The sequence below is a fragment of the Ipomoea nil genome, unplaced genomic scaffold (assembly GCF_001879475.1).
Source record: "Ipomoea nil cultivar Tokyo-kokei standard unplaced genomic scaffold, Asagao_1.1 scaffold1978, whole genome shotgun sequence".
Classification (NCBI taxonomy): domain Eukaryota; kingdom Viridiplantae; phylum Streptophyta; class Magnoliopsida; order Solanales; family Convolvulaceae; genus Ipomoea; species Ipomoea nil.
Genome location: NW_017618406.1, coordinates 1718134 through 1745977, shown reverse-complemented (window position 1 = coordinate 1745977; position 27844 = coordinate 1718134). Strand labels below are relative to the sequence as shown.

The 27844-nt window shown below is 41.4% G+C and overlaps 2 protein-coding genes across 3 annotated transcripts; both read right to left on the bottom strand.

Annotated features, from left to right (window-relative positions):
* Positions 1 to 1441: 1441 nt before the first annotated feature.
* LOC109147243 (F-box/FBD/LRR-repeat protein At1g13570-like) lies at positions 1442 to 22996 on the bottom strand. 2 transcript variants are annotated; one of them, XM_019294887.1, is made up of 6 exons: positions 22983 to 22996; positions 19553 to 19556; positions 3697 to 3704; positions 2121 to 2920; positions 1859 to 2017; positions 1442 to 1733 (listed from the first exon to the last, which is right to left on the bottom strand). In XM_019294887.1, exons 4-6 carry the CDS (start codon positions 2910 to 2912, stop codon positions 1461 to 1463), a joined length of 1224 nt encoding a protein of 407 aa, XP_019150432.1. In that variant the 5' UTR covers positions 2913 to 2920; positions 3697 to 3704; positions 19553 to 19556; positions 22983 to 22996; the 3' UTR covers positions 1442 to 1460. The 2 variants fall into 2 exon arrangements, with proteins under 2 accessions (XP_019150432.1, XP_019150433.1); XM_019294888.1 differs by lacking the exons at positions 3697 to 3704; positions 19553 to 19556; positions 22983 to 22996 and having other exon boundaries at positions 1865 to 2017; positions 2121 to 2922.
* Positions 22458 to 25837, bottom strand: LOC109147218. The gene is made up of 3 exons (XM_019294849.1): positions 23952 to 25837; positions 22770 to 22875; positions 22458 to 22553 (listed from the first exon to the last, which is right to left on the bottom strand). The coding sequence occupies exons 1-3, from the start codon at positions 25835 to 25837 to the stop codon at positions 22458 to 22460; spliced, it is 2088 nt and encodes a 695-aa protein (XP_019150394.1).
* Positions 25838 to 27844: the final 2007 nt, after the last annotated feature.

Below are 27844 nucleotides of genomic sequence, written 5' to 3'. Positions count from 1 at the left end.
GAAGTGGCTATTTTGTGGTACAATTATCAGTGGGGTCCACTTCCGATTTGGGTCGGGTCAAAGTGGATTCGGATTCTTCGTAGTGAGACGAAGAGATCGAATATTGTACGCTCAAAACGGATAATGGGTGAATGAGATATTGATTCTCAAAGTAGACCCATTTGAGTTGGAAAATGAAGGGAAAAAGTGAGCTTTTGTCCCACATTGCTTTGAAATGAAGATTTTCCCTCCTTATATACAAGAGCTCTTTTGAAGCTTGTAGAATTGTATAGCATAGAGGTTCTCTCGCGCGGGGGGGGGGGGGGGGGGGTGCAAATCAAATTCCAATCTAGCAGAGATTGAAAAGGCTTGATTCAAGCCCGAGCTCGTGTGCGCCGACACGAATGTCGTCCGGAAATTGGCTGGCCTTGCGGGCTAAGTTATGCCAAACTTCGGAATAAATTTTCCAACACAAGCCACTGGGTGTGGCCGAAACCTGGGAGGTTTCGGCCTAACTACCCAAGTGGCCGAAACTAGGTAGTTGCCATAGTTTCGGCCACTTGGGCCGAAACATGTAGTTTCGGCCACTTGGGCCGAGACTTGGGACCCATGGCCGAAACTTCCAGTTTCGGCCTGGGGTCGAAACTGGAAGTTTCGGCCTACACGAACCTGTACAGTTTCTGACCGTTGGCTCTTCAATTCTACTGTTACGGAATTAATTTTCTGAGTTAATTCCAATTTTAAATTTTGAATTGAAGGCCATGCTAATGGTGCTGTTACAGGAAGGTGAAGGGGTGCCCTTAAGTGCCTAATTAAAAGCTATTAAATCCTTCACCCCTATAAAAAGAGGAGTTGGGCAGTAGAGTTTTACACAGAAAATATAGAACACGAAAGTTCATCTTTTAGCCTCAAAACCTCTCTGCTTCTACTCTTTCTTTAAGCCATACTGTGTTCATAGCCATTGTCTTGCTCGCCGGATCCTTTGTTTGAATGCTCAAACATTGGATCATAGCAAGTTTTATCCTGGGAAGCCTAGGCCACAACGCTCCTAGCATCTACGGGAGGTGGCAAATAAGGTTTTAAGGAAAGAGTGCACACTTGACTCTTGCAAAAACCCAACACCAAACACTAGCCAATTTTCTTCAAATTTTTCTTCCCTTCTTTCCAGAAAATAATAGTCAATTTTTTATTTGATTATTATTTGTTCTCTACCAACGGTTCCTACATCTATTGCGTTAAGCATTCTTCATATATTCATTAATGATGTAACCGTCTGGATTCACATAAGTCTTTCAGTAGCATATTTGTAGATAACTTGCTAGCACCATAAGATTAATTCAAAACCAAAAAAGGATTGGGTACTAGAAGATTCAACTAGTAAGGATACTTGAGCTAACCATTAGTACATTACATAATATTGAACTTAAAGAATGAATCAAGGAGATGCATAAATTCAATTTAGCAAAAATATAATAAGATGCTTATATGTAAATGATTTTTGCTTTCCTTGATGCCCGAGGAAAATTTAAAAGCTTTTGCATAATTTTAAATTCATTATTGGAGTCAAACTTCACTGAACGAATAATGACAACCTTCTCAAGAGCGGGAAAGCAAGCAAGTATCATCATGATGAATCGCAATTCAGACATTGACCCATTGAATGATCTAAGCTTCAAAGTGTGAAGCATTTTAAGCATTTTGGCCGCACTTTTAAATCCCTCAAAAAGTGTATATTTAGAGATTACTGCATCAATCTTCAAAAAAAAAAAAAAAACATCAATCAATTTATCTTTTACACTATAACCTTGTATTAAGTAACACGAAACAATAATACAACTTGAATTTTATTAAATAATTTATCAATGAAAATGAAGATTACCAATACAGTCATTATATCGAGCTTGCGTAATTTTGGGCATATTCGTAATGAATGAATAAATGAAGAAAAGTCGTCATCATCATGAAACTTGACATATGCTAACTCCAGGCATTCCACATTTAGTTCACGTCCCCATCTAGTAAGTTCGCTGACAAAAAACTTTGAAATAAAAAGGATATAAAAATGGATTAGTTCATAAAATATATTTCAAATAAATAATAGTCCACAAAAAAATAAGGATGAAGTATTGTGGCTAATATACCTTGAAATTAAAATCCAAACAAAAAGTATGAATAAATGACAAGTTCATGTTAACCGGGGTAATACGACGATAAACCTCGATATCGTCATCAATTTCATAATCGTAGAGTGTTAAACTGCCAAGCCTTGGAGCCTTAATGTTGAAATATGACACATCTTCATATTGGCTGAATGAGAGAGTCTCAAGCATACGAACATCTATAACACAATCTAGATTAATAGGACCAAAAACAACGCCGGCGAAACTAAGTGAAGTGACATTTGGAAATATGCAAGGGGAATTTATTGTTGGTGCAACTAATACTCTACTGAGATCCAACCTCTTGATAGTTAAGCAAGAAAATATGCAATTGGGGAGCATGAAGTATTTATTTATTTCATCAATTTCATAAGTTGCTGGAAAAGCAATGCTCATTTCTTCAACACCTTTTTGAGTGATAAAAAGGAACCATTGATCGAAGTCAAACTTCCGAGAATTAGGCCCATGATCAATGATTGATACGTCACCCTTAAAATCCAAGACAAATTTCCGAATAGGTCCATGGTGTCGCATGAGAACTTTGTTGATTACATACATACAGGTTGATGTGCTATTATAACTGCCAGAATATTTTTTCCCAACGTAAGCAAAGAACTGATCATCAAAGTTAAGTTGTGTGAGATTGGACCAACAACCTCTCCAAATGGTAAACAAAACAGCCGTTCTAGCAGCTTCTACGATCGGCAAAAACTCCAAAATATTGTCAAGTATTTCTGTAGGAAGTTGACTGATTCGATCTCTCCCCGACATCATTTACATAACTTCAATATATGCAATTTAAAGAAGAAACAAATTAAATTAAAATTAGAACAAAATCCTAAAATGTGTACTTGGTGATAGTAATTAAATTGGAATACAAAACGATTAGTGCACCCAATTGTAGAGTAGAAAACACAAATAAATCATATATCGAAATCACTTTATTCAATTTCAATCGCACAATGAACATCTATTGAACATTAATCCCTAAAGATTCTATCAGAGTATGAAGTTAGTGTCCTCCCCCACAGGGGATTGAAAGGAATGACAGAAGAATGTATACATACACACATAAAAGCAATTGAATCCAGCAATAATCCTCGCCCACATAATTAAACCAGCAAAAAGAAAGAAGGGGAAATCCCAAATAACGAATCAATTGAAAACTCACATTATTGAAGGCAGTAAAAGAATGGAATTCTGCCACTCAACAACTCAATCCACCACCCTCAAAGCCTCCCTTTGTGAAATTCCTCCTCTTCCTCAGGGAGCTCAAAGGATGAATCCGTTGCCGGGTCGCCAACAAATTCGACAATACAACTGTACAAGCATTAAACAACTTGTGAATTTGTGATTGCAAATTACCACAGTTTATATAGAATCCTAAATCCTAATTTTGCAAATTTGCGTATGCTCAAATTTATACCAATAAGTCTAAATTCAAGTTGTATTTTTTATTTATGTTCGTTTTTTTTTGGTATGCTAATAAAGGTATACATTTTACTTTAAATGGAAATACCCTTACACTGCTATAACTCCATTAGTATTTAATTATAACATTGATGACTCCATCATTATTATCATATCATACACTTATATCTATAATATCATATCTTAGCTTTTTTCCTATTATGGAGCATTTAATTATCATTTTATTAAAATCAGTATATAATTAATTTAATTGTTTATTACATTTTAATTAAATTTCTAAAAATGGTAAATCATATATATATATATATATATATATATATATATATATATATATATATAAAATACATATATTATTTACATATGTATAACTTGAAGTATAATCAACAATTGTTACCATTGGAGCTTACACATTTTTCTCGTATCTTTAGTAACATATATAAAAATTGTTACCATTTCACAATTAGTCTATAATTTAAATGATATATATTACTACAAAATCTATTGAGCAAACAAATTTATTTTAAAGACTGCGCCACATATCAGAACTATGGAGCATCACACAAAGTCATAAGTTGCATTGTACTCCATAAAAAAATAAAATTAAAAAAAAAAACATTTCTATGTTGCATCCAAACTGAAGCTGAATTCATTCCTAAATTTCGGGCGGATCAATTAATCTATAGTTAAAGTTGTACTCCATGAAGACAATTTGTGCTTTTAGAGATGCCCGAGGAAAGTCCAACAACTTCCTTGAGTTGATAAGAGCCAAGGTGTTGTGCCTATTACGTAATTCTTGAACAACAACTTTGTCTAGTGCAACTGATTTTGAGAGCAGTGCTTTCAAGAAAAGCATTTCATGTCTGGATCCTTTAAACCATTCAATCTTTACCGTATTAAGCGTCTCCAAATTCTTATTTATAATGTCTGGACAATCAAAAAATTTTGATGGACATTCTTTGTCATCGATCCATTCATCCTGCAACTCAGCAAAAAATAATCCGAAATTAAATCTAAAAAAAAAAAAAAGAAATCAAGACAGCCAAATATATATATATATATATATATATATATATATGATCATATATGTCTCACCTGTTTCTCATCTACAGAAATCTCCAGTGTGCATAAATTGGGGGATTTTTCAAGCAATTGTATAGCAAGTTTTAAGTGCCTCTCACAACCAAATCTGAAATGATACAACTTGATTACTTGCAGATTTCTTGCCGTTGGTGCTGCTTCTGCAAGTTTTGCAGTCTTGAAAAAGAAATAATAATAAAAAGCAAATTTTAAACTTGAAAGAACACTATCAAGTCAGAATGAATTGAAAAACATTATATTAAATCAATAGCAATTAATGGCGTTTATGTATTCCATTTGCATTAAGCTAAGTAATCTAATTCAAGGGAATCTTGTGGGCGGTTACCCAGCTAATTAACTGTCCCACCAACTAAATTAGATAATATTGTCCTAACATCTGTATCTCATTTGACCTTATGTGGGAGTTGACCGGCTTAATTAACCTAAGAAAGCCAAATGGACAACCCGCTCAAACCTAGAAAAGCCAATAAACAACTCTACAGAGTCAAACTTAAAGCCTTGGAGCTACCAAGCTAACTATCCAACCAACTTAGTTAGGGTTGCCTCTATTATGTGTGTATTCCCAAACTAGGTTGTCAGTGGAACCAAGAAGGCGAAATAGGCAACCGATTCAAACCAAGAAAGCCAATAGTCTATTCTATGGAGAGTCAAAATTGGAAGCTTGTGGCTACTAAGCTAACTATCCAACCAACTTAGTTTATTCCATTTGACCCTAGTGACAAAGGAGGGTAAACCGGCAAGGCCTAGGTTGTGATAAAAGACCACAAGAAGGGTAAAACCTCCTAGGTTGTCTATGACGGGCCAACCTAAGTTGTGACAAAAGAAGGTAAACCGACTTAGGTTGTCCATCGCTGGAAAATATAGATTGCGAAGGTAAACCGGCCTAGGTTGTCTATCGTTGGAAGTCTTAGGTTGTGATAAAGAACCACGTGGAAGATAAACTGACCTAGGTCGTCCACCGATCCAAACCAATAAGACATATAGTTTAACTGTCCTACCATATTAGCCCACCAACCTAAGTAGGATTGAAAGGCCAAATGGACAACCATAATATATTGTGGTTAGAGTGGTTATCAAATATCAAGGTTGGACCATTGACATGAAGTAAAGTAATTGAAAAGTAGAGATTCTCATCACCTCTGACAAATCAGCTGACAAGCAAAGATACTTAATTGCATCCAAATGAGCAGTAAACCATCTGGCTATAGAACTAGAACAAAACTGAGAGAAGCTTGTTAGTTTTGGAGCACTTATATCAACATTCTCAATCCCATCACAACCTCTGAAAGCCAGCTTCTCTAGTTTAGGAATACTATAGACCACATTTCCTTTAACATTATTATTCTCAAAGTAAACATGCTCCAAAACTAATGAAGTCACGCCAGGAAATATACAACCACCATTTACGGGCAAATCAATAACAAAACCTTGAAGTTTGAGGTGCTTAATTGTGTGGCACGAGACTATACAAAATGGCAGTTTATATTTCAGGTGTGGACCACACAAAGAACGTATGCTAAGTTCCCCGACACCATTTCTTGATAGAAAAATACACCACTTATCAATGTCAGACTGTGGCGGCTGAACACCAAAACAAGAGATGTGCAGAGTAAATTTCTTGAGGAGTCCAACACGGAGCAAGAGAATATTATTAATTATGCTCGCGACACTTTTGGCGTCATAAAGCTTGCATCCTCGAACCCATTTGATGAAGTCCCAATCGAATGCTAGCCGGCCATGGTGCAATCAAACATTCTTCCAGTGAGTTGAGAGCAAAGCAGTTCCGGCAACGTCTCGAGTGGGCAAACACTCCAAAATTCTTTCCTTTAAATCTACTGGCAGTTCACTTATTAAATCCGATCCGGTTTCGATCCGCTCACAACTAGCCATTCAATTGGAAACAAGAATGAGTGCGCTAGCTAGTGAGAGAAATTCACCATCACTACTAGAAGATCTATACTCCTCTCCTCTAGCTCCTTATATCAGGCTCAACTAAGAAGGAGCTGTTGCTACTTTTGTTGGGGTTAGTCGAAATATAATCAAAGAATATTTGGGAAGAAATTAAAGAGATTAGGGGAGGAAGAAGAAGTATCTTTTGTACAGTCTATCGCTTAGATGTTTGAGTTGGGAAGAGTTCTACCTTCTACTGCATACCGTACCGCTTAGGAAGAATGCATTGTTAAATTAATAATGAATACTTCTCTTTTTTTTTTTTTTTTTTTTTTTTTTTTCAATGGAACATCTTAGGGGTGTATTCAATTATTACTTCTGTGGAGCCTTTAAAACGATAAATTTTTAAAAAGAGTTAATAACTAAAATGGTTCCTCGACTTTGACTATGTTCTAATTACCAATCCAGTTCTCGACTATCATTATTATCCAATTAAGTCCTCAACTATGTAATTTTTGCCCAATTTAATCCCGTTAACTATTCTGTTTGTTGATAGTTAAAATTAGGAGCAAAAATATAATTTCATAAGGTGATAGCAAAAGTTACTAATTGAGTAAATGTTGGTGTATTTTCCTGTAAATTTCTCCGTCCTTCGACACGCTTTTCTTCGGCAGATTCTCTCCACCCTCAACCTGCATGCCCCTTCAGCAGTCAAAGAATCAACCCCCAAATCATAAATACATTTTTTTTTGAAGAGAAAAAGCATTAGATTAAGTCCGAAGACAAAGCATTACAGATGATAGAGGGAGGATTGGAAGACCACTCCGAGCAACCAGGTATAGAAACATATTGCTTAGCTAACAAATGAGCAACCAGATTCGCTGATCATTTTACAAAGGTGATAAACACATAAGTTAGATCACTCAAAAGATGTTTAATATCTCTAAGAATAAAACTAAAAGAGGACCAGGACTATGTGGTCCAATGGTACCCGGGTTGGACTTCCATTTGGAAGGTTGTGAGTTCGAGCCTCAGTGGAGGCGTTATTAGCTCTTTGTGTTTCAGTAGGTTGAGAAAGTATATGAACAGATACTACAATGTAATAGAGCTAGTAGCATTCAAAAAAAAAACTTTTAAAAAACTAAAAGAGGAATATAATCCCCACTTGTATGATTGAGAGATTGGACAACTTTAAGAGAGTCGGATTCAACGTGAACATTGCTGAGATTCCTTTCCTTAAGTCAACTCAAAGCTTCTCTAATCGCTGCTGCTTCAGCTTCTCTTGGAAGGTAAGTCCCTGACATTCGTGAACCTTTACCTGCAACAAATCTGCCGGACTCGTCTCTAAGAACATAGTCGAAGCCCATCTTCGCCCGGCTGAGGAGGTAACCATCTGGTGAGATTTTGTTCGTCTATGGGAATGATGCTTCTGTTTGCAGCTCCTGCTTCCCTCCAGCTAGTGAGAAAAGAATTGGCATTACGAATAATCATGGCAGCAGGTTGTGGGGTTTTATTATGCCAAATCTTGTTATTTCTTTGGTTCCACACCACCCAACAACACATAATAAACATGCAGATTTGTTCGGAGCTGATGGAGGAACATATCTTGTCCATCCATTCCCGGAATGTTTCATTGTGTAGATGAGTTAGAAATACTATTTCTCCAATTAAACTTTTTTGTTTTCTTTCTCCTGAATCACCATAATCTCCACTTAAAACATATGTAGTTTTTGTTTTTTCTTTATTATTATTTATTGTAATTGGGATACCAAACTCCTCGATCATCTTCCAGTATAAATTATCATGCGCATGCATGCATCCTTCTTGAACTTATTTACAGAAATCCCAGGGAAGATTCAATTTGAATTTCTTGTTTGTTCAATTTGGAATATATATGCTTCAAGTACACTTCAATTCCTGCCTTCTTCAAAGATGAACAATTTAGATAATGACCAGCTTCCTCTTTCCACCTTCGCACGTACTTCGAAACAGCTCAACCGCCTAGTGCCTTCACCGTACCTTCCATGAACTTGTCTGGGAAGCACCGAGAAACTCGACGTTTGTTCTCCTTCTTTGATGCGCCGCTCTTTCTATTGCCATTGGGGTTCGGAGAAATGGGGCTTGACAAGGATTTCTCAGTGGAGCTATCTTTTTCCCGGCCATATTTCTTTCCCTCCATTTAAGTGGTTTTTAAGGTTGTCAAGGCTAAGTGCATGATTAAGAAGAGATGGTCGAAGTGGAGAAAGGTGGGACTGGTTAAGGTGATTCGACAAGGCTAGAAGCTTCAAATCCCGGCGTCCGAGGTAGTGGTTGGCCAGGTTGTTTGCTTGAAGCCCGGAGATGAATTGAAGTCCCCGCTGATGGGATTTTCATCAGAAGAGGCGGCTCGGACAGTGAGGTTTAGTAAACACATCTGCTAGTTGATTTGCAGAAGTGACATGAAATAGCTTAACAACTCCTTTTTGTAGTTTTTCCCTAACCAAGTGACAATCCAACTCAATGTGCTTGGTGCGTTCATGGAAAACGGGATTCTCAGCAATGGCTATTGTTGACTTACTGTCACAGTAGATGGCTGCTGGAACTTCATGATGGAGGCCAAATTCTTTAAGCAAGTAAAGCAGCCATTGTACTTCACAACTGGTGGCTGCTAGAGCTCTGTACTAAGCTTTTGAGGAAGATTTTGAGATTGTTGCTTGTTTCTTGGACTTCCATGAGATTAAGGCATCTCCCAGGAAAACACAAAAACTAGTGATGGGTCTCCTAGTGTCCACACAAGCTACCCAATCTGAATCAGAGGAGGCCGTTATCTTTATATTGGATGAGGTTGGGAAGAGAAGTCCCTGACCAGGAGCATTTTTGATGTACCTTAAAACCCTATGAGCAGCCTGTAAATGTAGATCAGTAGGAGCATCCAGGAACTGAGAAAGTTGTTGTGTGGCATAGCTTATATCAGGTCTAGTAATGGTTAAGTATAGAAGCTTCCCCACTAATTTCCTGTACTGAGTATTGTTATCCAGCAGACTGCCTTCAGTTGTGTTCAACTTTTGAGATGGAGAAGTGGGGCTATGCACTGGTTTGGCATCTAGGAAACCAGCATCTGTCAGTAACTCAAGTGCATACTTTCTTTGGGAGATTGCAATCCCCTTCCTTTGTCTGGCCACTTCCAATCCTAGGAAATATTTTAATGGCCCTAGGTCCTTGATCTGGAAGTTGGTATTTAGTTGCAACTCGATCTGCTGAATCATATTCAGATCAGCACTTCCCACTATAATGTCATCTACATACACTAGCAATGCCACAAAAGATCTTCCCTCACCTTTAACAAATAGAGAATTGTCAGGCAGAGACTGCTTGAACCCCATACTTTGCAGAGCTGAATTCAACTTGGTGTTCCATTGTCTGCTGGCCTGTTTTAGTCCATATAATGACTTGTTTAGCTTACATACTTGGTCAATCTTCTTTTCTTCAAATCCAAGTGGAAGTTGCATGTAAACCTCTTCCTCTAAATCTCCATGGAGAAAGGCATTGTTGGCATCCATTTGGTGAAGATGCCAATCCTTGGCTGCTGTAATTGCCAAGAAGGTTCTGATGGTGGTTACCTTGGCCACTGGACTGAATATGTCAAGGTAATCAATCCCAAGTGTTTGTGTGTAGCCTTTGGCCACTAGTTTGGCTGTATATCTCTCAATGCTACCATCTGATCTATGCTTGATCTTATACACCCATTTGCATCCTATAGGTTTCTTTGAAGGTGGCAGTCAACCAGCTTCCAAGTGTTGTTGTTTTCAAGAGCAGAAATCTCATCCCTCATGGCCTTTCTCCAACATTCATGCTGCACAGCCTCATCATAGCTTCTACGCTCAGTGTGGCAGGTAATGTTCATCACAAAGGATTGAAAGGAGGGTGAAAGCATGTCATAGCTTAGAACCTTATGGAGACTGTGTGGAGAGGTTCTTACAATGGAATTATGACAGACATAGTCCCTCAGATAAGTTGGGGTCTGCCTCTGTCTGCTGGATTTCCTAACAACCTACTGTTCAGGTGAAATACTGTGTGTTCCACTTAGCTCCTCAAGAGTGTTGTTATCAGATGAAGAAGGTTGAACAATTGTATCAGGTGAAAGAGACTGATCAACAGTATTAGGTGAAGGAGATTGATCATGTCTACTTGGCTCAACTGCTAATTCAACTGCCAACTCAGGACTATAAGGGACTGAATTTTAGGATTGTGGAACCATTGGAATTTCTTCTGGGGCACCATCTAGAACATGCAGTATGACTTGATCAGGTTCCTGTGCTTGCATACTCATGGTTTGGAAAGGGAATACGTGTTCATAGAATGTCACATCCCTGGAAACAAACATCTCCTTAGACTGTAGGTCATAGAGTTTATAACCTTTCACTCGATTAGCATAACCAAGAAATATGCACTTCTTAGCTCTAGGATCAAACTTTGACTTGGGGCCTACTGTAGTGGCATATGCTAGACAACCAAAAATCCTTAATTGCTGGTATTAAGGGTTTTTGTGAATCAGGAGTTGGTATGGTATTTGGTGATTGATAGCAGCAGAAGGCAGTCTATTGATAACATAGGCTGCATGTAATATGCTTTCTTTCCACTCTGCTGTTTTGCTGAGGGGTGTGGGTGCAAGAAGTCTGATGAATTATCCCCTTTTCACCAAAGAAGTCAGTCATCTGAAACTCTAAGCCATTGTCTGTCCTTATACACTTCACCTTAGAGCCAAACTGGTTTTCAATTAGATTGCAGAATGTTATGATCAAGTTTCTGACCTCAGACTTTTTCTTCATTAAATGTACCCACACTGATCTGCTGTGATCGTCTAATATAGTGAGGAAATAGTGGTGCCCATGGAGAGTAGCAAGCTTGTAAGGACCCCAAATATCCATATGTAACAAATCAAAACAAGCAACTGAATTAGATGTGCTGCAATAAAAGGGAAGTCTCTTCTGTTTAGCAAAATGGCAGCAATCACAAACTAAATCTTTATTCATCTGTATAGCAGGATCTAGTTTATGTAGACATTGGAGTTTTGTGTATGATGCATGCCCTAGCCTAGCATGCCACAAGGTACACTTGTTCACAGAGGAAACAACATTGTATACAAAAGGGGAAATAAACGGAAAAACTAGATGGTACAGCCCATTTTGAAGCTCAGCCATTCCAATCATCTTGCCATGGGTAGCATCCTGTATAATGCACTTATCAGTGTGCTATTTCATAGTACAATTAGAGTTCTTGATAAAAGCACCAACAGATATGAGGTTGTAATGAAAGCCAGGGATATAAAGAGCATTATGCAACACAAAATCATCAGACAAGTACACTGATCCAACATGTGTGATAGCAACTTGTGAACCATTAGGCAAACTAACATGCATATTGTGAACCTCCTTCTGATTCCTCAACAGACTCTCATGACATACTATGTGGTGAGTAGCACCACTATCCAATATCCATTCACTTCTATTGTGCACTACAGAGTTCAGGTATAGATTTATACCTTCCAGTTGAGTGACTGTCACTGGAACAGTAGATATGGTATTAGCTAGAGGATGATGAGGCTGATCAATAGGGGTGTTTAAACTGCTCGCAGATTTCTTTTGTAGCTGCATGAACTCTAGAAAATTCTTGAAATCCTCATGAGTGAAAGAAGCAGCTGCATCAGGACTTGGTTGATGCATTGCTTGTGCTTGATTAACAGACCCTTGGTTCTTTGTTCTTGGTTTCCAACCGGGAGGGTAACCATGTTTTTTATAACACCTGTCTTGTGTGTGTCCAGTATAACCACAATATGTGCATACTGGTTTCTTATTTCCAGGAAATCTCTTGTAATTCTGTTGGTCTGCATTAGCCAGGAACACACTCCCACTGGTTCCATTTTCTCATGCTTGGTGTAACTGGCTTCCAAAGCCAGTAGTGTTCATCTGAAACTGTCTTTCCTGCTGTGCTATCATGGAGTAGGCTTCGCACACATCAGGTAAGGGTTTCATGAGCATGATTTGATTTCTTGCTCCAGTGTACCTATCATGCAATCCGATCAAGAATATTGACAGTTTATCCTTTTCTGCTAGTTCATTTACTTCGTCTATCTTCTTCCCACATTGGCATTTGGGATTGCACCCACAAAGCATAGTGGGTCTGAGTATCATCAATTCATCCCATAACAGTTTCTGTTTGGTGAAGTATTCGCTCAGAGAACTCTCTCCCTGTTTCATTTGATATATTTCGCATTTTATCTCCGCAATTCGAAACAGGTCTTGCTGGCTAAATCTCTGTTTCAGATCATTCCATATCCCCTAGGCCATATCTATCTAGAGCACACTACGGCCAATAATTGGTGATTGCGATTGCACAATCCAAGACACCACCGTGTTGTTGCACTGTTCCCAGACTTCGTACCTCCGATCATCCACCAGAGAATTGGTTATTGTGCCATTAACAAACGCAAGTTTGTTCTTACAAGACAGAGCCATCGTCATAGCCCTAGCCAGGGGTGATAATTCGATCCATCCATGGGAGTAGAGACAAGAACAAGGGCCGGATTTTCATTTGCATGCAAGAAATAAGGATTGGATTGAAATCTACCTCTCTAGTGATCGGGATGCTCATCGGAGTTGCAATGGGAGTTGCAGAAGGTGTTGGACCTGGATTCCCAGTCGTTGCCGGAGTAGCTGCCGTACTGTTCGTCGAAATCGATCAATTACTGATGGGAGGCCACGCTTCCATGAGTGGTGTTCTTGAGGTGCACCTTCGTTATCGCTCTGATACCATGTAACGATTTGGAGGTGCAAGTAAACTGAGAACAGAAAGAAAGAAAAAAGTATTCTGGTATATCACTTTCATCACAGAGTTCTGATACATGCTTTATACACTTTGGGAAAGGGAGGGAAAGGTTGTTAAAAGAATTTTAACATCTAACCAACTATAACAGAAGAAGAAGAAGTCAGCTTATTTGTATCACCTAAAAGCGGTGTTAATACCGCCGAGTTTACAGGCGAAAAGCCGGCGAAGGAAGGTGAGGGTTTGATGGTAGTTACGGCGGTGGGAAGAACACAGAGAGGGAGAAGTTGTTGAGACAATCAAGAAAACACCAAAATCCAGAGTCAAAATACTCCAAATTCGAGTGCGAAATCGAAAACATAAGCGTTGTCTTGCAGAGAACCTCGCTGGGCTTGGATCTCCTCATTGAGCTTATAAAATTACATTTTTTGTCCCTAATTTTAACCATCAACAAACAGATCGAAAAGTTAACAGATGACTAAATTGGACAAAGATTACATAGTTGAGGACTTAATTGGGTAAGAATAGTAGTCGAGGACTAAATTGGTAATTACGGTATAGTCGAGGGACCATTTTGGTTATTAACTCTTTTAAAAATTTTGAATCACTTTCATAGAGTAGTTCTAAACTTTTATAAACTTTGTAATAGTTTATAAAAGGAAAACACTTGTTTGAGACTATCTCACGAGTCTCAATCCGTGAGACGAGTCGAATTTTTGAACTCATTAATCAAAGACCGACCCATTTCACGGATTGAGACCCATAAGAAGATCCCACACAAGTTTTTGTCATATATATGATTGCATATAAATTGCTCTACATTTTCTTTTATATAAATAGACGTAACTGATGATTAAAAAGAGTAAATTTCAATTTTGGTCCTGTGACTATAGGGGTTCTATTAATTTCGGTCTATGAATTTTAAAATTGTTAATTTAGTACCTTGTGTTGGTCCCAAAAGATGTAAGGTGAAAGTCAAGAGGGGGGGGGGGTGAATAGACTTTCAAACTTTTTCGCACAGCACAACAATTGCTAAGCCAGAGATAAACCAAAACTCTTAACTAGATTATTAGAGTATGGTGCACAGCGGAAATAAATAAAGATAAAGTGTGTGTGAGATTGTGTGAGCAGTATATCTCCTGTAGAGAAATTAAGTAATGAGCAGTAAGTAAAGAAAGCAGTAAAGAACACAAGACAATTATAGTGGTTCGCGAGGTGGTGTAATCCTCCTACTCCACTTGCTCTTCTCTCCAAGAGCAATTCACTATATCTACCACTTCTTGGTTCCAAGATACAATGAATTTTCGTGATCTAGTGCTTTTGTGACACCCCAAAAATCCACATTTCAACCCATGAATTAATTGAGTAATTAATTCTATTTCTTTTGAGGAATTGATTCCTAAAATCTTGATTTTTAATACTCAAGGACTAGTATTTGACTAGTCAACCTTTAAGTTGTGTTGTACCTTGTGCTTTGAGGGGAGTTCCCTTGTTCCTTACACTTTCTAAAGCTTAGTAAGGGTATTCTTGTCATTTAACCAAGAGTTAGTATTGTAACCTAACCTAGAAGACTTCTTCATTTCATTCCTTACAATTCGTAGAAAATTTGCTCTACCTTCTCTCTAGAAAAGAAGTGTAGCTTATTCTCCAAGCCAAGTTGAGACCCTTGCCAAGATTCCAAGTTTTGCTTCCAAGATTCAACCTTTCACCTATTTGGGCATCTAGGAGGGTAAGATCTAAGTTTATCTAGTCTTTTTGGTTCCATCTTAGTTGTCTTTTTCTTAAAGGTAGGATCTTTATGATCTTTTGGTTTGACCTTGAAGTGGGTTTGATAAGTAAGCCTTGTGGGGAGCTTGTTGTGGTGTAAAGTGAAGTCTTTTGGTCTTCAAGAGGTAACCCATGCTCTACAAAACCTATTTTGCTTACCTATATGTGATTTCTTGGATTCTACTTGTGTTTTGCTATGAAATGTGAGGGTTTATACATTTGTCTTGTGATATTGCATATCTAGAGCTTGTGTTTAGGGTTCCTTTGTGCCATTGCTTGGCATTTTCCATGGTTCAAGTCATTTTGTTGTATTTGGTGAGATTTGGCATGTTTTGGACTTGAATTTGTGTTTGGAGAAGAAAATCCCCGAAGGGATTTATTGTGGAACAAGAATGTTCCCGCGGGCGGAACGGTGGGCGGGGCACCACCCGCCGGCCTACCCGCGGGTACAGGCCTCGTGGGATGGTGTTCCCGCGGGCGGAACCACGGGTGGGGCACTACCCGTGGGTCCACCCGCGGGTACACGGTGGTGTTTGGATCAGGATTTGTTCCCCGTGATTCGTTGTCTCGGTATTTGATCTTTTGACTTCCCGTTGTTCTTTTGTGGAACTATTTAAGCGTCTTCTTGATGTTTCGTAGGTCTAGAACTATATGGTAGGTATCCATGTAGGACTTTTGTGTCTTGAATCGTGCTAAGTGTTCAATATTGTGTTTCGTTAGACCAAGAGGTGTCTTGTGAGTTCCTTGGAACTATCTTGAGTTTCTCCGTTGTTAAGCATGCTAGATTATTGTCTTAATGCTAGCGTGTGTGTTGTTCGTACCTTCCGTGTGGTTGATGTTAATTTGTGTTATACATCGTTGTTGTCGTTGGGTGGTGACCCATTCCTTGATTGAGTATGGTTTCATACCTTCGTTGTAATCCGTTGCTTGACTCGTGTGAGTGGTGGTGCGTGTGTGGCTTTACCTGGATTGCACGATTAGTGGTATGGGACGCTAGTCACCAAGGTATTGCAGCGGTCCTCGTGGTGGCCGTGACGTGATTATGGAGGTGTGTTCCTTCGAGAAAGGTTCACGTGATTGGGGGATAACATGTGTTATCCGGGCATGTGTTTCGCCATGTACGGTACCTTTTGTACTATGAAATTGGTGGTCTTGTAGGCGGGTTGTTGGTGGGGGACGACGGTCCCAGGAGGGAAAAGGTTGGACTAAGAAGTACAGGGGTCCTGGAGGTAATGGTTGGCATGAAGGTACAAGGTTGGGGGTAGCCATAAGGTTGGAACAGGGCATAAGGAAGGCATATCAACTCGTGATGGGTGATGTCACGAGGGCTTGTGTAGCCGTTGTGGTGAGTTCTCTTTCTTGTGACGTGTGTAGTCACAAGGGCATGCGTTGCCATGGGTGAGTCTTATTCCTTTTGTGTTGTAGTTAACCTTTGTGGTTTGGGATGTGTTCCCGGTGTTATCATTGAGAGTGATGAGTCTTGTGTTGTCTACTGATCTTGGCTTTTGACTTAAATACTTATGTATTCCGTTTCGAAAATGGTTTTATAACTTATATCTATCTACTTATGATACTTATCGGTATTGGTGGGTTACCAGCATTATCGCTGACCGGGCGTCGTCCCAATGTTTATCTTTGTATCTTTCAGGTGATGTTTAGACGAGCGCGATGTCTAGAGCTTGGTAGCTTAGCACCTTTATCCTTGTTTTTGTGGCCTGTGTGCCAATGTAGTTAGACTGATGTTTTGGGTTAGATGTTTACACTTGCAGATTGTTCGCCTTAGCATTTACCGGGTTCGGTAGACGTGGCATAACACCCCTTGACTTGGATTTTCTTTTATCCAGTTTCTGTTTTATCTTCCGCTGTGCTAGTTTGTTGTTTAATCTGCATGTGTTGGGGCTTTCTTATGGGCCTTGTTTGGGGGGGGGGGGGTGTTACAGCTTTGATCACAAAGCCCGCACTAATCACGCCCAGTGACACCACACTGCTGCTTCGGGTTTCACGTCGCCGCGCTACTATCCCAGGATTTCACGACTCCGCGTTACTTTCCCCCCGTCTTCCACACTCCGGTAGAAAAGTATCTCGTGATCTAGTGCTTTGATCACAAAACCCGCACTAATCACGCCCAGTGCCTCCGACACTGCTGCTTCGGATCTCACAGCTCCGTGTGACAATCCAGGATTTCACAGCTCCGTGCTACTTTCCTCACTTTTGTGAGAATTCTTATCTTATTATTCCTCTGGGTTTACGTTGAGTGGGAATAGAAACTAGCTCCCAATTCCCACTTGTAATTGGCGCCCAACTCCATCAAACTTAATTAATTTTGGCTTTTCAAATTTTACATTGTATAATGATGAGTTTCGAACTTGAACCATTTCTCATAACATATCAAGCATCTTCCACTTCATCCGTACAGCTTATTGGTTAAATTTCCAATCATCTTTGATGTACTCCTTTCTTTCCAAAGATGCTTGATCTCCAAGTCAAATTCATGCAATCTTCCAATCTTAATTTTCTTCACGAAAATTTTTCTGGGATATCTTCTTGAGTAGCATTGACGTGAATATTATATCATTCATCTTCTTCTTCAATTTGTCATTTTCTCCAGACAAATTCTTGATTTTAGGCTTTATATCTTCTTCTTCTATTTTCATGCATCTTCCTCTGTTTTTCTCTTTTCAATTTAAATAATTTTCTGATCATGGTCTAAGACTCTACTAGACCTATGAAATAAAATTGGGGGATCTACAAATACATATTTGGCATATCAAAACCATTACACTTTATTCCTAACAATTTCCCCCTTTTGATAATGCCAAAACCTATACTCAGTCATTGGCTTTAAGTCTTTGAAAAATAATTATTTTTCTCAATTTTATTTTACAAAGCCAAGATGAGTTTAACAAATGGTTTTCTAGACACAATCAAAAGAAAACTTGTGAATTAATTTTTAGACAAGCTCCTAAACGCATCTTGAATTATTTTATTTTTGATCATCATTTTTTTTTTTAATTTTTATGTGCGTTTTGACATTCCTTGTCTTTTTAATTCACGAAGGTCTAATTACATCAAACAAATAAAATATTATACTCAAAATAGACCATGGGAAATTATTATTGAGATATTTCGAATATTTTAGAGAAAAACGCAACAGAGGTTCGAAAATAGCAGAAACATCAGCTTAAGAGATTTTTCATATTACCTTCTGGGTTTCTTCTCACCAAAGTCTTTCTTCAAAATTTCTTTGACATGTTCTCTGAGCTTGAAGAAATCATCTTTGAACTTTGCATTCTGAAATCTCTTTGTGACTTGCCCGGCCATGTAATATCCAAAAGCTTCTTTGATATTGTTGCCTGGAAGAACTCCAGCTTCCCACCATAAGACACATTCTTCGAAACTTCTTTCTTCTCCAAGATTCATGTCCATATTTCCAGTCAAATCTCTTAGTTCATACTATATCACGGTTCTTTTCCTTTTGCCTTCTTCTTCTTCTTTATTCTTGTCCGATATCCATTGGGCATGATCGGCTACAGGCAATTTTTTGATCATTCTTGGTAGATTTTCCTTAGTCCATATTGTTGTCTGAGTGACGGTACCTTTAGAGCATTCAAACCAGCCACGAGTTTCAGCAACTTTCGATGTACTCGTACCAAGACTAGGATTCGCGAACTGAGCAAAACCAATCTGAGATGGTCCTTGTGAGGATTGTCCGCGGCTTCGGCCTCTACCTTGAGTCGATATTACTAGCTGTTGTTGGCTTCCAAGAATAAATTCTTGTTGTTGCAAAGCCAAGTGACTGAGAATTTCTTCCCCCCTTTTGGCATTATCAACAAAAAATGCAAGGGTTTTACAATCTCGGTCTTGGTTTGCTTTCACAGCTTCAACACTATTGTGTGTTTCAATGGAAACAGCTTGAACATTTTCCAGCTTGTTTGTTGCAACTGTGAGCTCAACTTCAAGTTTCTTGATTCGGCTTTCTTGATCTTGAATCGCCTTGATTTGTCGCAAGTGGCGTTCGTTGTGAATCTTTTCAGCAGCTTCACGTTCCTTCTTCATGAGTTGAATCACTTCAAGTAAGCCTTTTGTTAATTCTCCTTTCAAGATCCTTTCAGCTTTGTCAATCTGAGTCTTCAAAATATTTTTATGCTCCATTAATTCCTTCAGATTGATTCGTGTATTCGTGTGTTGTTGATCCATCTTTTGATTTTGTTCAATCAACTTTTCTCCAATGGTTTGACAAACAACATCACCGGATTCGGCAACTTTGGCAAATAAGGATGTAAAAATGCCATCTTCTTGATCACTTGTCTGTACAATATTTTGAGGAAATCCGAATGGACTCCTTCTTGGATCTGTGAGAACAAGTGTATCAACAAGTTGCATCCTTTCTTCTTCTTCAGGTGATTCGGCCTCTTGATTGAGATCACCAATCTCTTCTTCTAAAACTTCTGTTCTTGTGTAGTTGTCTGCAAATATATCTTCACTTTCTAGAACAGGACCCATGATAGGCATGGTAGACTCGGTATGGTGTACTGGCAATACACTGGATAAATCCTCTGTGATTTGTTGTCTACTGTCAGTAGCAACTTCTACTGCAACTTCCACTGGTATATCTCTTCTTATTTCTTCTAACATTTGTTCTCTTACTTCTTCTCGTACTGACACTTCAACTTCATTAGATCCCACAAGTTGTTCATTGCACTCCAGATTCACATTAATTGTTGTGGGGGTCAGATCAGATATCAATAAAGAAGCATCATGGACTTTCACAGGTATGTCCATATGATTTTTAGTGCTCATGATTGGTACATCAATGAGTGCCGTCCCTTCAGTTCTTTCATCAAAAATTTCATTATCCATAAGAGATGTATTACCTGGATAATGATGTGTGTCATAGACTGACCTTTGTAGAGCTAACTGTAGTGAAATTTGATTCAGTCTTTCTTGTTCCGCTATACGGTCTTGAGCCGTACTACCTCCTTTTATTGGTGGTTTTCCTTTTTGTCTGGCTGCCTTTTCGTGTAGCTTCATATGATAGACTTGATTTAAATCCATGTTGAGTGCATCTAGCATCACGTTAGTTCCGCACCATTCTAAAGAAAAATCTTCACTCCGTATCAAATCTGGGGTGATTTTTGACATGAAAGAATGATATCTTTCAAGTTTCCATTCTCTCCAAGTTTGCACTATTATTAATTCTCTTAGCAGCTCCGGATCATCTTGAATGAGAGCTGAGTCAAAAACTATAGGTCCTGCACTTCCTTCGGCTGCAGATTGACTCGAGAGTCTTCTTTGTAGATCATTCGAAATTTGCACATCAACTCCTGCAAATTCCATTCTTGTTGTATCGTCAACTCCTTCGGCCAATATGTTCGGTTCGGCATAGTTGAGTGGAACAACGGTCATAGCTGTACTGATGGCTTCTTGATCTCTTCCGGACCGATTACTTGATCCAATTTTATTACTTGAGGCTGAGATTGCTTTGCTGCTTCTCATTCTTGAGCTTTGAGGTGTCTTTGAACTTATAGAACTCCCACCTTCTTCTCCTTTTCTCTGGCTTGATCTTTTCCCAAAATTCGGGATGAATTTTCTGAAGAGTACTCGGTAGATTCCAATATTTTTGTGCTTTCTTATTGGAATTGTCTTATTCCTTAGCAGTTCTCCAATGATGATACCATATCCAACATTCTAATAGAAACGATCCACCACAACAGGTTTCTTCATTGGTTTGGCAGCTTGCACAAATATAATTATCTTCCTGTAGATAAATCTTGCCCAATTGAATTTTATTCCTTTCATAATTCCGTCCATCAAGCACACTGTTGATGCGGTCAAATCTTCAGTACTTCCCAATTTGTGTTCAAGAATCTTGTAAATCATGTCCACCAACATCTCATATTCAAACTTCAACACGTTCTTATGAGCGGATACATCAGAGAAAATTGGAGTCGTAGAACCACGAATCTCGTTCCAAAAATTTTGAACAACATAGCTGTGAGATTCTAGCATTAACTGAGATTCAAGAAAATTGAAGCACTTGTGTATATCATCCTCAATTATTGAAACTTCTGATCCTCCAACTCGAGATTTGATCGAGTCCTTATCAACGACTGCATGTAGGTAGAATTCAGCTACATCTTCTTCAAATGTTCCAAAGTAGTTGTAGGTGGAAATCAAACAGTCCGCAGTCTTTTAGAGCTTGAAGAATTTTCTCGGTCGTGTCCTTGTCGGTAGAACCTAGTTTGAAAAACTCAGGGTTAACTACCATCCCATTAGTCACTTGTTGCGAGAGGGCTAGGATGGGATCGATTTGCTTTCTTTCAGATTGAGCCATGATGATCAGATCGGTTTATAGGAGAGGGATAATTATTCAAGAGAGAGTTTCCTGATATTCTGAAGGTCTGAAAAAGTTTTTGAGAGATAAGTGAGGGGTTTATATGAAGAGGGTGACTCGAAGGGTTTTTCGAATTTAAAGAAAGAGAGATGAGACTTCTCAGTTGTACCCTTTGGTTGAGGTGTGTCGATAGGGTGAGTTTAGGGTAGATGAGTCATCTGATAGATGGTGTTACGAGGAAAGAGAAAATATCATCATTAGCAGACAAGAGCATTTAATGCTCACACCTCTTTAGAAATACCCAATGCACGTAAGGTGTAGGGGGTGGAGATTTGAAGAGACACTTAGAGAGGATTTGGGTTCTGATCTCCTTGAGATTTGTTTATGGGGATCGATTGAGAGGGTGATTTTTCTGACAGGCGAGATGGGGGTGTCGATTGAGGGAGAGGGTAAATCTGTTTGGAAAGATTTGATTTAGGAGAGGATTATGGGGGGAGGTTTAGGATGGGTGGAGGTTTAGAAAGGGTAGGAGTTTATGGGTGGAGGTTTGATACCCAATTAAACTCTAATTTTCCTCCTTTATCTCCTGATTTTTTTTTTTTTTTTTAAAAGAAGTTTATTAATAAAAAGGAAGGCCAAGGCCAGTACAAGGTCCGGATGGACTTAGGCCCCACATGGCCTAAATCCTACTAATAAGCTAAGTAAGGAAAAGTAAGATAAGACAAGATAACATAACGTGGCCCCCGGGGCTCTAACATGCATGCCCCAAGCCCTATGCTAGCTATCTCTAACTAATCGTAGGCAGGAGCCAGTAAGTAGACTGAGATGCTGCACCAAACAACTGCATCTCCGCCCACCATGTAATCTGAAGCACAAGTAGCGAGGATAGATGCCTCGCGTGTCACAAACGTGGCCCCCCAGCCAGTTGCACTACAGCGACTACACACCATAATGCCGCCTAGCCGGGATGCACCACAACTGCAACACCTCCCGGAACGCTATCGACTGCCCTCAAAGATAGCAATAGCACGCAAAAGCAGAGATGTACAGCTAACAATGGCACGCAGGCTTAAGTCCAGTAATGGCACGCAGTCCTGAGACAGAAATACAGGTAGATCCCGAGCCAATAAATCATCAACACGGCACAAGGCAGCCAATAGCAGAACTCCCGATTAGCACCAGCACGAACCAGAACCAACCCAAACGGGATTAGCTACTATGGGCCAGCAGCAAGCCTGGACTACTGCCAACGGATTTGAAAAACACCTACCCGGCCACCGTTCAGCCCGGGCTATGATGCAATTTTTTACCGCTTGCATCAACGTTGAGACCTGGTCTTTTCCAAAGATGCCTGCAAAGGCGACACCAAAAAGAGCCCAAGACCAGTTCATGCCTCCGAGGTCAAAGAAGCAGCACCTGCAAAAATAGAAACAAGATAGAACAAGCTAGCATCGTGTTCCCATGACCCAACTATCACATCTATCTCGGGAGAGTGTTTAAGTTTATACCAGGCTGACGCGAACAAAAGCAACCCCCCAAATAATGGCCCGTCCCCCCGGAGTCCAGAAGGAACTCAGCTACTATTGGCCAGCAGCAAGCCTGACCAGGTCAACGGATTTGATAATCCTGCCCGGCACACCGTTCAGCCTGGACTAGGGTGCCCTGTTGTACCGCCAGCACCTTACGTTGAGACTCAGCACTGCGAAGCAGGCTTCCCGGTCCCCAGAGAACCTCACACACTCACTGTCTTTTAACTCCCATCCACTCTTTCTTTTCCTCCCAACTCTCCTTTTTGTCACTCCAATTCTTTTCACTCTATTCTTTTCTTTCACTCATTCTTTCCACTCGATTCTTTTCTATCCCTCAGCCTTTTCTTTTCTTTTTTTCCATCTCTTTTCCTTTTCTTTTTTCCTTTTTTCTTTTCTTTTTTCTTTTTTCTGTTTTTTCTTTTTTTCCAAATTTCCAACTAATCAAACAAAGTACAAGTACAATCACGGGGGATCATCAATATCAAAAAACACATAGGGCACATCATCATGTATCAGTAAAGCACGGACCCTACGTGGCAGATCATTGAGGCTCCGAAAGATGGCCTCCCCCGGCTTATCCACCGCCCAGTTAGCTAGCGCCTGTGCAGGCATATTGGCCCTGGACGGGCACACAGAAGCAGTAACCACCCCACAGGAACACAGAAACCGGAGTCTGGTCACAACATCATCTAGAATCCACGGCGGACGAACAGAGATATCAACGTAGCTAGCCAACTCCGCCCAAGTGGACTCTATATCAATCAAAGTAGTTCCCCCGGCCAGGCACCATTCCAGGCAAGAGAAAAGGACCCGGAACATTCCCCGGGCGTGCTCCCCGTGGCCAGACCACGCAACCCCGTAGCAGAAGCCACCCTCCTGGTTGCGCACCACGGCCGCAGCCCCCCAGCCGCCGAAGACCGAGAAAGATTGATCTTTAACGCCCCGGCAACCGGGGGAGACCACCTGACCGTCCTAATAACACGCCTCGGCACATGTGCCTCCAAGTATGCCACAATAGTCCTCCAGTTAGAGGGCAGGATATGCTGCATGGGCCAACGCCTAAACAGGCATTCCGCCACCCCCTTCGCCACCCCATGCATCACCCGTGCAACGCTGGGTGTGTCTCGGCCGTACATGCACCCATTACGGTGCTTCCACAGCTCCCACAACACCAGATACGGCACCCTGCAAACAACAAAAGACAAAAGAGGGTTACGCGCCCCCGCCCGACCCCATCCTGCAATCAAAGTCCTAAGACTCCGGTGTCGCAAGTAGAGGCTGAGGGACGCCAAAACATATCTCCAAGCAGCTCTTGCTGTTTCCCCAGAATAAAAGATGTGATCAATAGACTCGGGGACCGGGGCTGGACAACACCGACACCTCGAGACGATCGCATGACCGAAACGGGCCAAGATGTCATCCGTGGGAAGCCGCCCTCGGAACACCCTCCAAGCCAGGAAGGACACCTTAAAAGGAAGGTGCTTGCGCCAACACTTAGCTAAGAGCGGGTCCGGTGCAGTGGGCAAAGCAGGCCTAAGAAAGGCCTTAGCAGAGGAATAAGAAAACATACCGTCGGACGCCACGGTCCAGAGTGGGATATCACGCGGGCCCTGCCCCAAGCGGGACAGGTCCGCCCCAATCCCAGCAAATGCCAAGTCATCGTGGTCTGTCAAATCAAGCTGGCCATCCCGCACATAGTCTAGAAGTAACTCCCGGGAGTAGGAAACCCCCCGGTGTGGATAAAGCCTGCCAAGTGGGCCCAGACCCGACCAGTTGTCCCACCAGAAACTAACCCGGCCTTGGAATAACCGCCAAGTGAGAACCCCCTCGACCTCATCACGTACCGCCAGCATCCTCTTCCAGGTGTGCGAATCTCTATTCTGAACCAACTTAGCAACCGGGTGAACCCGACTGCAATATTTCGCCCTCATAAAGTCCGACCATAAAGTATGATCTGTCCGGAAATTCCACCACAATTTAGCACTGGCCGCCCTTACCATCAAGTCTAAATCCATGAACCCCACCCCCCCTTCCTTCTTAGGACGAGAGAGGGTTTTCCACAAACTCCAGTGGTACCGGGCGCCCCCTGACTGTTTCCAGAAAAAACTCGCATAACATCTCTCCAAATCCCGTATGACCTGCTTAGGCGGAGCGCAGGCCGAAAATATGTGCAACGGTATGGCCTGCAAGACTGAAGAGATCAAGATTGCCTTCCCGCCCTTCGAGAGCAGCCGGCGTTGCCAACTCAAGCATCTAGCCTTAACTTTATCAATCACCGAGGCAAAGTAGATACACTTTTTACGGCCTATATACACCAGGCAGCCCAAGTATGTAAAAGGAAACTGTTTATGCACACAGCCCGTTGCCCGGCAAATCTGCTCAATCTCGTGGGCCGGAGTACGAGGGTGCATGTAAAACGCACTTTTCTGAAAGCTCACCAACTGTCCCGAGATCTCCTCGTACTCCTTTAACGCCCCAATCACGACCTCAATAGCTCCCAACCTGGCCGTACTAAAAATAATAACATCGTCCGCAAAGGCCAGGTGGTGAATATGTGGTGTCCGTGGCGGCTGTGTAAACCGGGGCACCGTAGTGCCATCATAGACCCGCGCAATGTACACCGACAAGACCTCAGCTGCAATCACAAACAGAGTCGGGGACAGCGGGTCCCCTTGCCTGAGACCTCGCGTAGACGTGAAAAAGCCCTCTTTGACTCCATTCACAATCACTGAATACCACACGTTAGACACGGCCCGGAACACCATATCTATCCAGACCTCACAGAAACCCAGGCGGCGCATCACCGAAGTCAAGAAAAACCATGATACCCGGTCATAAGCCTTAGCCATGTCTAACTTAAGGACTATGTCCCGGTTCTACAAGCTCAACCCGTGGCACATCTCAGACGCTAGAAGCACATTATCTGTAATAGACCGGCCCGCCACAAACCCACTCTGCTGCGGTGACAACACCCGAGGCAAGACTGTAGCCATCCGAACCACCATGAGCTTCGTGATAAGCTTACTACTGAAGTTGCATAGGCTGATGGGTCTGTAGTCCGCAAAAGTCTCCGGACTCGGCTTCTTCGGCAACAGGACGATAGATGTGTGCGTGATAGCCCTGGTAAATTCCCGTCCCGCAAAGTAGCTCCGAACCATGCTGACAACATCATCCTGAATAATATCCCAGCAAGCCTTATAGAAGGCCCCCGAGAAACCATCCGGCCCTGCCGCACTCGTAGAGTTCATCTGCATTACCACCGCCTTCACCTCCTCCACCTCAGGCACCGCCGTCAAAACCTCATTATCCTCCTCTGTAACCAACCGTGGGACACAGTCCAGCCTAGTCAAATCAAAACCCCCAACCTCCGCGGTGAACATATGCTCAAAGAAAGAGACCGCCTGATTAGCAATCCCTTGCCTATCCTCTAGCCACACACCGTCACCACCCTTCACTCTGTGTATATATAGCTTTCGCCTACGTTCCTTAACAACTGAGTGAAAGAACCGGGAGTTTCTATCTCCATCCTGAACGTCGGTGATACGCGCCTTCTGCTGCCAAAATTCTTCTTCTATAGCAATCTGTTTCTGTAACAAAGCAACACCCTTTTTATATTCAATTAAAGCATTCTCATCATCCGGGTGTTGCTGTAAGGCAGCCTCTAGGGCCTGAACACTATCCTCATACTCCCGGAGCTTCACAAAGATATCCCCAAATACAGTCTTGCTCCAGGTGCTCAGAACTTTCCCCAACCTATTCAACTTGGTGGCTATTACAAACATAGGGGCCCCCTCTACAGGAACCTGCCAGCTATCACGCACCACCCTCAGAAAATCCTCGTGCTTAATCCACACGTTCAGGAACACAAAGTGCTTTGGAATTACCTGCATACTTATCAACTCAAAGGATATTAGAAGCGGACTGTGGTCAGACGTAGACTTTGACAAATGCCATACGGATGACGTAAAAACCGACTCCCACACCGAGGTGTAGAGGAGCCGATCCAAACGCATCCATATAGCCGCCTCTCTACGGCGCCCATTCCACCAAGTAAAACAGGAACCGTAATAGGCCGCGTCGATCAAGTCACACACACTGACACACTCCTGAAAATCAGTAGTCTTCCGGTGTGAATATGGTAGACCACCTTTTTTCTCGTCCACACTTAACAGACAGTTAAAATCACCCGCAACCGCCCAAGGCACACCCCCGGGGATCATAGAAAAAATAGCTTTCAGCTCAACCCACAGGGGGTCCCGGAGGCGTACCTTGGTCTTGGCATAAACAAAAGAGAGCCAGAAAGGCGTGAGAACCATAGAGTGTACACAAGATATCGTAACACACTGCTCAGTCTGACTCTCAAATGTTACTGCCAAGTCATTATTCCAAAATAGCCAAATTTTATTATTATTAGAAGCAAAACCATTATCAAAATTAAAACGAATTCTAAAAAACTCAAGCCAATCAGACGAGCTGAAAGGCTCGAGCAGACAAAGTACAACAGGAGAATGCATTCTTAACAAAACATGGATCCTACGTGCCGAACCCCGGGAGGACACCCCCCGCACATTCCACACGAGCATCTTCATATAGACAATAGACCACCCGGCTCCGAGTGAGGGGAGCCCCCCCCTTTTCTGGTATGTATAAGCCGACGTCCTACCGGGCCTACACCATCAAGCACCCGATCCTCAGAGTCTGACCCCGACTCCGGGGCCCACTCCTCACGCTCATGACCAGGCACCGGCACGTCAGAATCTGACCAAGCCCTTTCCCTCTCCCTTCTCGGCCCCCAGGGAGCCTTAGGAGAATGAGAAAAAGGAGTGAAAGAGAAAGATGCCTGAAGCGGGCTCTGC

Excerpts from the sequence above, each read along its gene's own strand:
- LOC109147243 (XM_019294887.1), bottom strand. The coding sequence starts at position 2,912 with ATGATGTCGGGGAGAGATCGAATCAGTCAACTTCCTACAGAAATACTT. Across the intron at positions 2,018-2,120 it reads GTTTGGATTTTAATTTCAAG|TTTTTTGTCAGCGAACTTAC; the intron begins GTATATTAGCCA and ends TTTATTTCAAAG. Across the intron at positions 1,734-1,858 it reads TCGATATAATGACTGTATTG|ATTGATGCAGTAATCTCTAA; the intron begins GTAATCTTCATT and ends TTTTTTTTGAAG.
- LOC109147218 (XM_019294849.1), bottom strand. The coding sequence starts at position 25,837 with ATGGCTAAGGCTTATGACCGGGTATCATGGTTTTTCTTGACTTCGGTG. Across the intron at positions 22,876-23,951 it reads CGTGTTATTAGGACGGTCAG|GTGCTGCTTCTTTGACCTCG; the intron begins GTGGTCTCCCCC and ends CTATTTTTGCAG. Across the intron at positions 22,554-22,769 it reads TCTCAACGTTGATGCAAGCG|GACTGCGTGCCATTACTGGA; the intron begins GTAAAAAATTGC and ends TTTCTGTCTCAG.